At 44.6% G+C, this 11,660-nt stretch overlaps 1 protein-coding gene across 1 annotated transcript in view; it reads right to left on the bottom strand.

Moving 5' to 3' along the window:
* pidd1 (p53-induced death domain protein 1) overlaps positions 1-7,765 on the bottom strand; it is a 15,379-nt gene extending 7,614 nt beyond the window's left edge. The window contains exons 1-9 of the mRNA XM_042109817.1: positions 7,607-7,765; positions 6,162-7,146; positions 5,284-5,697; positions 4,448-4,603; positions 3,927-3,978; positions 2,746-2,947; positions 2,224-2,373; positions 1,404-1,577; positions 1,045-1,192 (exon numbers count right to left, since the gene is read on the bottom strand). Coding sequence (XP_041965751.1) covers positions 1,045-1,192; positions 1,404-1,577; positions 2,224-2,373; positions 2,746-2,947; positions 3,927-3,978; positions 4,448-4,603; positions 5,284-5,697; positions 6,162-6,921 — 2,056 coding nt within the window. The 5' untranslated portion in view covers positions 6,922-7,146; positions 7,607-7,765. The remainder of the gene's footprint in view (positions 1-1,044; positions 1,193-1,403; positions 1,578-2,223; positions 2,374-2,745; positions 2,948-3,926; positions 3,979-4,447; positions 4,604-5,283; positions 5,698-6,161; positions 7,147-7,606) is intronic.
* Positions 7,766-11,660: the final 3,895 nt, after the last annotated feature.

Here is an 11,660-nt window from a genome sequence, read left to right as displayed (position 1 = left end):
TATTTGATAGACATTCGTAGCGCCCAATAAACGGCTCTGGGCATTCGTAAACCACGTTTCAAATACGAGAAAATGAATGTGTAGTTCCCAGACCCCATCTCAATGAGATGAGGTTTGCCGTTAGCCAAGCTAGTTCCATACGGTCTCGCAAGCAGATTCCTTCAAATGCGCCGCTGACTATTAAAATACCTATGCATTCTTTGAAGTTGCGCTGCACGCTGTTAAAGGAAATGACAGATGTCATTCTCATTGGTTTAAATGATGTTAGGCCGAAAACGAAAACACTCCCAATGTGGACTGGACATCCCACTTAATTTAAATAAGCCTTTTGCCAGTGACCATGCATTTTAGACTGTCAAGATAGGGCCCACACACACACACACACACACACACACACACACACAGAGCATTTCGGGTGAGTGTTCTTGTTGGATTTATTATCCTCACGTGGATTTCCATCATAATCAGGAGATTTATTTTGGGCACTGGGTACTCCCAAACACACACACACACACACACACTCTACAGCCCACACAGCTAAACTCTTTTTCTCTTGCGCCCACACACACGGTCTCCTTTTCTCACATGTCACAACACTGTCTGTTGCGCAGCTCACCCTCCAACACACACACACACACACACACACTCTCTGCTGAGTCACATAAGCCCAACAGCCCACTCAGTCCTCAAACACTCTTCATTCTCTTAAGCCCCATAGTACATATATAGTTCATAATATATAAAGCTGAATTTCATTAACATTTATTGATCTCTTGTCACGACATCACTGCTAGTCTCTTCCTGTGTGTATGAGTACCTGAGTACAGAGTCCTGTACACTCTCTCTCATACGCACACACACACACACACACACACAGTCCCGAGTCTCAGCCTCTGGCCAACATTCTCTCATAATCACACATTTCCTCAGACAGACAGTGAGAGAGAGAGAATAGAGAGAGAGAGAGGGAGGGGGGGAACAAAGAGAGTGAAAAAGATGGTGAGTGAAAAAGCGAGACAGAGTCAAAAAACAGAGGTGTGTTACCAGTGAGGCCAGGTGGAAGGGGGATCTGCACCCTGATTGGCTGGAGGAAAGGCATGCTGGGAGTCTGGGAGAGACGCAGGAGGGGGGAGGCCCGAGCATCAGGGTCTCCACTCAACTCCCTCACCTCAGACAACACCACCTGCAGGACCTGAGCACACACACACACACACACACAAACACACGCACGCACAAAAAAAAATCCATACATATCATAAATAATAAGTGTGTCTCAGAGACACACTGTTACGTGCAGTGTGACAGTGCGAATGTGTGTGTGTGTGTGTGTGTGTGTGTGTGTGTGTGTGTGTGCGTGTCTGTGTGTGTGTGTCTGTGTGTTAGCATCATAGACACACTCTTACCTGCAGTGTGACTGTGCGTGTCTGTGTGGTGGCCTCTGGAGGAAACCTGAGCTTGATGCCAGGATCGACACGGGACACCAGTAGCGCCCCCTCTGGTGAAACAGAGCAACTGTCACTCACCAGCCTCGCCACGGCAACAAACCAAGAGAACTCCCTCACATTACAGCAGGCCAACTACACACACACACACACACACAAAGAAAAGAAGACACACGTATGAGAGAGAAAACACACACAGAAACTTTTCACAGTATTATTGGGATAGTCTTGAATTTCCCCTGGGGATCAATAAAGTATCTATCTATCTATCTATCTATCTAACGCAACAGAGAAGCTAAGGACCATGGGAAAGAAGAGTGTGTATGTGTGTGACTGTATGTGAGAGTACTGGGGCAGCCGTGGCCTACTGGTTCGGGCTTCGGGTTTGTAACCCGAACCGGTTGCCGGTTCGATCCCCGACCCAGTCGGAAAAATGTCGGCGGGGGAAGTGGTTGAGTACTGCTCTCCCATGCCCACATCCACGGCTGAAGTGCCCTTGAGCAAGGCACCTAACCCCTCACTGGCCCCCGAGCGCCGCTGTAGCAGGCAGCTCACTGCTCCTGTGTGTGTTTCACTAATTCACAGATTGGGATAAACGCAGAGACCAAATTTCCCTCACGGGATCAAAAGATAATATAAACTTACTTATACTTATATTGTAATGTATGTGTGTTTGTGTGTATTTGTGTCTGTATAAGTGTAATGAATGTGTGTGTGTGTGTGTGTGTGTGTGTGTGTGTGTGTGTGTGTGTGTGTGTGTGTGTGTGTGTGTGTGTGTTACCCTTGCTGGGTGTCCCCTTGGCTGGCTGCTGTGTCTCTGGCTCCCCCTCCTGGTGAGAGTGGGGAGTGTGCTCCACTGCTGCCCATCAAACCTGCGGACCACCACCTCTCTTCGGCGCACCCGTCGATACGGAACACACACCTCCACCGGCTGACACAGGAATAGAGGGATATAGAGAGGCAGAAGAAAAGAGAGGAAGGGAGATCCGGGGAAGAGGTTGACAGAGAGTGGAATAGAGAGAGAGAGTGAGAGGGAGAAAGAGAAAAGGGGTAAAATGAGAGATGAGGAGGTAGTGGACTCATTCAAACTGCAAAGTACCAGCAGTGAGAGAGCACAGAATGTAAAGTTAATACAGTGATTACAGACGATGCAGCTTAAGAAAGACAGTCTGAACAACATCATGGCCATAGCAGCATAAACTACACTAATAACACTTACAATAATTCACAAACAAACATTAGAACAAGCATACAAGCAAAGAAACACACACACACACACACACACACACTCACACACACACACCTTCTCAAAAGAGACGCCATGAGGGAGGAGCTCTAGCGGGCGACTCATTAGGAAGTCATGCTCTTCTAACCACACCCACTTCCTGTCCAGTTTATGCTCCACCCACTTCAGCCTAGTGACAGATGCCACACATTGCCGTGGAAACAGGAGCTCCGCCCCTCCAGGGATGAAAACGTGACATCCATCTGTGGTCACAGTAAATCTGATATAAAACAAATAATTAAATAAACAAATGAACATTTCAATTTCAATTTAATTTCACTTATAGAGCGCCAAAACATTACACATGTCTCATGGCGCTTTACAGAATGTAGACAATCAGAGAAAAGAAAAGAAGGCCCATAGGTACATAACATAACATAACATAAAGCACATTACAAACTGTATTAACTTAAAAATTACACATGAATGTCTTGATTGGCCTGTCATCTTGATCAAATAGCCAATATTATTACAATTACCAACAGAGTAATACATTCATTAATCATTTTTTCACAAGCACTACAAGCTTATTTTGGAGTGCTGTAAATATGTTAACCATGCACCTGAGAGAACTTAGCTGGCTGGAGGACACTGAGAGCTAGCAGCTAGATGCTGCTCAGGCTCAGGCTACCTTCCTGTACCTGAAGCTGAGAGCTATCAGCTAGCTGCTTCTAAGGGCTAACTTCTTGTACCTGAAGCTGAGAGCTAGCAGCTAGATGCTTCTGAGGCTAACTCCCTGTACCTGAAGCTGAGATCTAGCAGCTAGCGGCTTCTGAGGCTAACTCCCTGTACCTGAAGCTATGAGCTAGCAGCTAGCTGCTCCTGAGGCTGAGGCTAAAATCATTGCACCTGAAGCTGAGAGTCTTTACTTCCCACTCAGGTGCAGGAGGGCACTAACTGAACTAAGACTGTAGCATTACCTCCCCTCCACTCACTCACATGCAGGCCTACTAACAGAGTCATGCCTTAACACAGAACACACAAACCTTTCCAGAATGTGCTTAGATGTGTTTAGATGTCACAGAAATAGCTGTATGTGTGTATGTGTGTCTGTGTGGTAAGTATGTGTGTGTGTGTGTGTGTGTGTGTGTGTCTGCGTCTGCCTGTCTTTATCTATTTGTGTGTGTGTGCGCATGTTTGTGTGTGCGTGTTTGTGTGTGTAAGTGTGAGTAGAATGGGTGTTTAACATTATACTGCACCTGTGCTGGTTTATTCCTAAGTGCAGCTCTGGTATTGCAGTGTCTTCCTGAGCTGAAATGAACACATTTTGAAATAAACACACACAATATCCCACCCTAGGGCACACACACAAGTCACATGAATGCGTGTGTGAGCGCATACACACACACACACACACACACTTACCACACACACACATACATTCACACAAAGCGTACACCACATTCACTCAGTTAATCATGCACGCACGCGCACACAGACACTCATCACAGTATTGTACAGCATTCCTACAGTGCCCTGTGATAATTAGATGTACAGTAATTATGATTAATATGTGTTAACTTGCTTCCACTGAATACTCATAGCCTATGGCCTTAATGAATTCTTTGAATGACAGCTTCCTATTTCTGTGTGTGTGTGTGTGTGTGTGTGTCTGTATGTGTGCACCAGTATTGATACAGGATCTCGTGAGGACTATGACTTCAAAAAGGTCATCAAGTAGGTCATAGAGGTCATAGTTCATCATGTAGAGTCAGCTGACCTGGAGGGTTGGGGGGGAGAGGTGGGGGCGTGGGGGGTCGGCCAATGGGGTTGTTCCGCAGGTCGAGTGAGAGGTGAGGGAGGGCATGCACACATTCCGGAATACTCCGCAAGTCGTTGCTATGGAGAACCAGCTCCCGGAGAGACGACAGAGAACCTGAGAGAGAAAGAGCTAATCATCACTGAGATTACATGCTTATATATATATATATATATATATATATATATATATATATATATATATATATATATATATATATATATATATATATATATGTGTGTGTGTTGTAATATGACAGTTGGCTTTATAACAACTACATGTCTTATCTTAACATCTCATCCAAAGCTCAGCCACTTATGATGCCACCTATTTAGACCTAAAACCAACGTAGCATATGATCATTTTCTGAGACAACTGACAACTCCAAAAAGGCTTGTGTTCGCCTCTCTCCCTCCCTTCCAGTATGACTAATCATGCTTTAGCTTCACGCTGTTGCTTCAGAACTGCGCTGAACAGAGGACTGATTTGTATTGTAAGCAGTTGGTCACTTGGCTATTCTGATTAAATGCATTAGTGTAATAACATCTGAACGGATTAGATTTTTGTGCCATGTAAACAGCTAGTCCGACGTCTTCAATCGGAATTTCAATCTGACTGCAAAAGAGGCTATTGTGTGTATGTATCTGTTTTTTGAGTGAGTGTATGTGTGTGCGTGTGTGTGTGTGTGTGTGTGTGTGTGAGTGAGTGAGTGAGTGAGTGAGTGAGTGAGTGTATGTATGTATGTATGAGTGTGTATGAGTGTCTGTGTGTGTGTGTGTGTGTGTGTGTGTGTGTACCCAGGGTCGTAGGCAGCTCCTTGAGGTGGTTCTGCGACAGCTCCAGCGTTGTCAGGCCGCTCATCTGACCCAGCTCTTCGGGCAGCACCTGTAGCTGATTGGCCGACACGTCCAGCGTGCGCAGCCCCTGGAGCCTGCCCAGCGTGGGGGGCAGCGCGCGGAGCCGGTTGCCCAGCAGGAGCAGCCTACGCAGGGACGCCAGCGCCCCAAGCTCCCCCGGCAGGCTGGAGATCCGGTTGTAGCTTAGTACCAGCTCCGCCAGCACCGGCAGAGACAGCACGCACAGCGGCAGGGACGGGAGCTGATTGAAGGACAGGTCCAGGTGGACGAGGAGAGAGAGGGAGGAGACGGGCGAGGGAAGGGTCGAGAGAAGGCCAGGGATGGGCGCGCCCTGGGCGTCATGGAAACGATGACCTTAAAGTCGGAGGAGAGAGGGAGAGGAAGGTGGAGAAGAAACGTGAGAGAGGAGAAAGAAACTAAACCAGCAACGTTCAGGGGATAGTCAGCTCTCTCTGCTTACCTGTCAACAAACTGCATCTGTTGGACTCATTTAAAAATGCTTTCAAATGTTTTAAAACATTGCACATACACCATCTATTAATGTTGTAACATGCAGTTACTGCAGGTAAAACCCACATGGACAAGATGGAGGAACCAAGAAAGATTTAAAAACAACGTTTTTGTCCAGAGCACTGGGAGACTAGAGTTCCTCTCTATTCACCTGCTAACTTAAACACTTACACATATTCACAAAGCTTTTACTCATTTACAACGTGTGTGTCGGTTGTGTCTGTGTGTGGGTTGTGTCTGTGTATAAGCATGTGTGTCGGTTGTGTCTGTGTGTATAAGCATGTGTGTCAGTTGCTGTATATATCTACCTCTGATGGCCAGAGAGCGTAGCCCTGTGAGATTGGGCAGCACGACCACTGCACTCTCTAGCGCCCCCTGGTCCTCGGAGCCCAGTCGGAGGTACTGCACCTCCCTGAGCTGCTCCCGCTGAGTGTCCCACAGGCTGGGCAGTGCGGCCGCTCCCCCCTTAAACACGTCCAGTGTCAGGTGCCCCCCAGCCAGCAGCACACCCACATCCGTACCCTCAGGAAGTGGGGGGGAGAGGGAGGGGGCCGGGGACAGCGACGGAGTGGTGGATAGAGACGAGGGGGAGGAGGAGGAGAGAGAGAAAGTAGGGATAAGGTTTGGGGAGGTGGAGGAGAGTGGTGTTTCAGAGATGGATGGGGCCCAGGTGTCTGAGGGTGGACGCGAGAGGGACAGGGTACCAATACCATCCACGTCCTCTGGCGTATCGCGTCCGTTTTCCGTGGCAACCGCACCATCTCTCTCTCCCAGAGTCAGGTGATTCATGGGTTTCTCCAGATGATGATCCTGCGTCCTCCCAGTCCCTCCTGGCGTGTCTGTGTTGACCCCCACTCCGTCCAGGCCATCCACCATGGCGAGTTCCTCTCCGTTGGGGAACTGGATGGTCATGACTCCTACTGGGGCCTGATCCTCTCTCCCGTCTTTTCTCTCTTCCTGGTTCCTTGTTCCTTTGCTTCTGCCGTTTGTTCCTCCACACCACCTGTCTTCCTCGTCTTCCTCCTCCTCTTCACTCTTCTGCTCTTCTATCTTTCCTCCGCGCTCCATCCTCCTCTATCTTCAGACGCGCGGTTGTCTCGGCATGGAGAGTGTGATGATGGGGAGGTGTCACAATCTTGTCTGGGGACCTCTGTCTCCTCTCCACTGTGCTTTTTCCTCCTCATCGCGGAGACCATCCACCCCTCCCTCCCTCCCTCCCTCCCCCGCCCGTCACTCGTGTGGGCAAGCGAGTCTGGACTGGCCCGAGCCGCGGAAGCACGGCATGCACGTTTCCTGAAACCCAGAAGGTGCGAATTAGCAAATCAGTGAAGTGTCAATTGGACACGAAAGTGTTAGCGCAGCAGGTGAACTGTCAACTAGACCAGGCATGTTGAAACGAAGAGGATGAATCAATCACCTACGTCCAGCAAGATAACAAAACATTATACAGCAAAGTGATCTATTTGTTTAGGCTGGCTGACTGACTATGCAGGTGGTGGATTTAAGGGTTGCACACTGTTCTGCAAACTCGTTTAACTCAACTCAGTATCAACTCAACATTTATTATACTCATATGAATAGCGAAAGACATCGTTAATACATCCATTATTGTCTTAAGAGTAATTGTGTTTGCGCTGACCAACTAACTCTTGATGTAGTGCAAGGGCCCATGTAGCTGCTAAATCAATGCATACATAGCAACGTCAGATGTTGACACTAAAAGCATATCGCTGGATAAAGTTGTTAATGTTACCGTTATTATGTTGGATGTGGTCCGAAAAGTGTTCTTTAACTCCGACTTTCAACTTCAATTGAAAGGTTTGGTTGACGAAAATTATGAAAAGTCCACAGTAGGCTACAGTCCAAACCGGAGTGACTTCCTCGATCCACTAGTGTTTTTGTACAAAACTCCATATTGTCAACGAATCAGATGGACCGCGAAACTTTCAACCTGGGGCGGGACACTTCTTAAAGAGACAGTGCACCATTAACATCCTGGGTCTAAAAGGCAGGTTTGGGGTAGCTTGACATTTGCAGCCAGTAAGGTAAAGGTGCCTTTAGGTGCCTTTTCATACCCCTTTGTAAAATTAGTAATAATGTTTATTATTATTATTATTATTATTATTATTATTATTACATGAATATTATTAATGCTGAGTAACAGTTTTATCACTAAATAAAGTGAGGAGATTTCTAATATAACAACATTTAAAGAACTATATATATATATATATATATATATATTACAGCAATGTAACAGTTATATGTAGTGTACAGTTCATAAGAAACTGTTCTTGTTTGAGATCTGCTTATAAAGAAGAATTCATTCATTGACAATAAACATGTATTCCTAAATGGCATACTGTATACAATATTACATGAAAACGCATCGTTTTGTATAACCACTTCATAAAATTTGAATATGTTGAGGCCAGAAGACATGGCTCTGTTTTCCTACAGTCAAAGTACATGTACGTATTTGGATGCAGTCAAGTATATCTGCTAATTTATTCAATATAAGTTATCTCATGATGCAACAATGTCCCAAGCAGAAATGGATTCCACACGAAAAAGTACTATGCGATCAACTGAGAAAAGTTTGGTAGTGACCTTAATCAAACGTAGATTTTGCCCCGTCTAATAACACCAGACACAGAGCACTGGTTTAGCATGTCAACCCTAGGAGGCAGTAGTGAACTTCTGATGGCTGCCAAGTTCTGAGTAATGAGAATGAGGTCTTCAGCCCTGGGATGAATTCATAAGCCAGTGAAAGAGAGTGGTCATGACCTCCGAGGAGATAACGCCTCATAGTAGCTAACACCTGGCAAGGATGTTATTAGGATTACAAGGATACTATACATATAACTGTTACAAGCATCATTATATATAACTGCTACAAGCAACTGTTACAAGGATCACTACATAACTGTTAGGATCACTACATATAACATTTCTGCATCACTGAGGCTGTGCTGCTTCCTCTTTGTAAACCGCACCTGTTAAGCCCGCGTGCGCAAGATGCAGTATCATGTTTGGTCGCGTTCCATGCAGCAAGTATATTAACAGGACGGTGCAGGTTGCATACGCGTACGCTTGCTAAGTATAGTCAGCAAGTATAACTGAGCCCTTACACTCACTCTGTGCTGTACAAAGCCTTTTTTTTCAGAATGGACATTAAGCAACCTAGGATTTCTTATTCACAAGACACCACACTCTCCATGTTTTTGTTCAATGGGTGTATTTTCTAAAAGTTGCAATAATCCAAAATAGTAAAGATGGCCATACTCCCAAACTGTCTTTTTTTCTATGTTTTTATAGCAACAGAGGAAGCAAACCTTTCTAACTTTCATCGGTTAAGTAATTTAAAATATATGTTTTTGTGCCCCTTGCTAACATTATTAAAAATAATCCCAGATAGTGTCTGTGTCATCAACCCGAAGTCATCTCTAATGGATTTGGAATCCTATTTCAAGCTTCTTTCCAGGCTGCACTCTCCTGCTGGCCATATGCCTGTCCTCTGCCCTGACCTTTCACGCAGAAGGCCTGGAATGACCAAAGTAGAAGGCATGAAATGGCCTATGATATTAAACAATTGCAAAATACTTCTCAAGAGAGGTCTATAACATCAGATCAATATACTGATGACTTTTATTCACTCTAGCAGCATGCTGTTCTAAATGAAAGTGTATCAGGAACTGCATAGCAAGGGCCCAAGAACATGGATGCGTGTATCCCTCCCTTTTTTATCCCTTTTTAAACTTGTACATATATACACTGTGTCATACGTAGAGAGGTGGGTGTTTTAGAAAAGAAATTTGTGCTTGAACAAAACGTTCTGTCCTCAGACCTGTCCGTCTAAGCTACTAAGAATCAATGTCTATGTCTACATCTGCTACATGCCGTGTGGAAGAAGCATTATGTATATTCCTAAGATGCTTCATTGTGATTATTAGTTTTGTTACATAGTGGTCATGGTAACAGTGATATTGGAAGATGAGGGGCATGAGTGCAGTCTGCCCACACAACTCTTTATCAGTATCCAAACACAACACCAAACACACAACTCTTCATCAGTATCCAAACACAACACCAAACACACAACTCTTCATATCCAAACCCAGCAGCAAACACACAACCCTTTATCAGTATCCAAACACCTCACCAAACTCACAACTCTTCATATCCAAACACCTCACCAAACTCACAACTCTTCATCAGTATCCAAACTCCTCACCAAACACACAATTCTTCATCAGTATCCAAACACAACAGCAAACACACAACTCTTTATCAGAATCCAAACACCTCACCAAACTCACAACTCTTCATCAGTATCCAAACACAACACCAAACACACAACTCTTCATATCCAAACACAACAGCAAACACATAACTCTTTATCAGTATCCAAACACCTCACCAAACTCACAACTCTTCATCAGTATCCAAACACAACAGCAAACACACAACTCTTCATCAGTATCCAAACACAACAGCAAACACACAACTCTTCATCAGTATCCAAACACAACACCAAACACACAACTCTTCATCAGTATCCAAACACCTCACCAAACTCACAATTCTTCATATCCAAACTCCTCACCAAACTCACAAGTCTTCATCAGTATCCAAACACAACACCAAACACACAACTCTTCATATCCAAACCCAGCAGCAAACACACAACTCTTTATCAGTATCCAAACACCTCACCAAACTCACAACTCTTCATCAGTATCCAAACACAACAGCAAACACACAACTCTTCATCAGTATCCAAACACAACACCAAACACACAACTTTTCATCAGTATCCAAACACAACATTAAACACGCAACTCTTCATCAGTATCCAAACACTACAAACACACAACTCTTCATCAGTATCCAGACACAACACAAAAGCCCATGCCATGCCATGATGCCAAGAAATACAACGGCCAATGTGCATGGCAGTGAAAATGAAACTAACAGGATTAAAGAAATACCCTAGAGATATGGCAGGTGACATGTCTTTGATATGGTGTCCTATCCGTGGCCATCGCAAGGACTTTCACCTGTGACCGCATGTGTTTTTTTCATTATTGATCAGACTCTTCTGTTTTTACAACCATGTCCACAGGCCAGTGTTAAAGGAACCGTATGTAAGAAATGTATTTCAATTAATCATAAAATGGCCCTGATATGTCACTAGACATTAAGAAATCATGTTAATTTCAAATACTTATATCACTAATAGCAGTAGTCCTGCCAGGATATTGTCATTTAAAAAGTGAAGTTGCAGCCCTCAACTGATGTTGATGTTGTGTTTTGTCATGTCATGTCAACTACAACTACTACAGTAGCACTACTAGCACAACTACTAACTACTAGCAGTGTTGGGAAGTAACGTATTCAGAATACAATTTATGAGTAACTGTATTCCGATACACTTACAAGTTAAATAGTTGGTATTTAGAATACAGTTACATTGTTGAAATCAATGGATTACATTACGATACTTCTCTGTTTCATAAGTTTATTCACTCTCTAAATAAATTAAGGCAACTCCATTTCCCAGAAGCTCCTGAAAACAATCTATAATGAAATTGTTTCCATGTTTAAATCCAAGCCCCGCCGTCTTGCACTAGCCTCAAAACGCAGCCAGCGCACATTATGGACGCGTCATGCATGGTCAGAGTAGCACACCTTTATGGCAAGCCGTTCAGGACATAACGTCTGTCAAAATAACGCCTCCACGTGTAGATGTTTTACTTCTTCAGGAGTAAAAAATAGACGTCTGAGCGTCAGACGTCATATTTTTA

This window comes from Alosa sapidissima, chromosome 11 (genome assembly GCF_018492685.1).
Source record: "Alosa sapidissima isolate fAloSap1 chromosome 11, fAloSap1.pri, whole genome shotgun sequence".
NCBI lineage: Eukaryota > Metazoa > Chordata > Actinopteri > Clupeiformes > Clupeidae > Alosa > Alosa sapidissima.
This window is presented reverse-complemented; position numbering and strand designations above follow the sequence as displayed.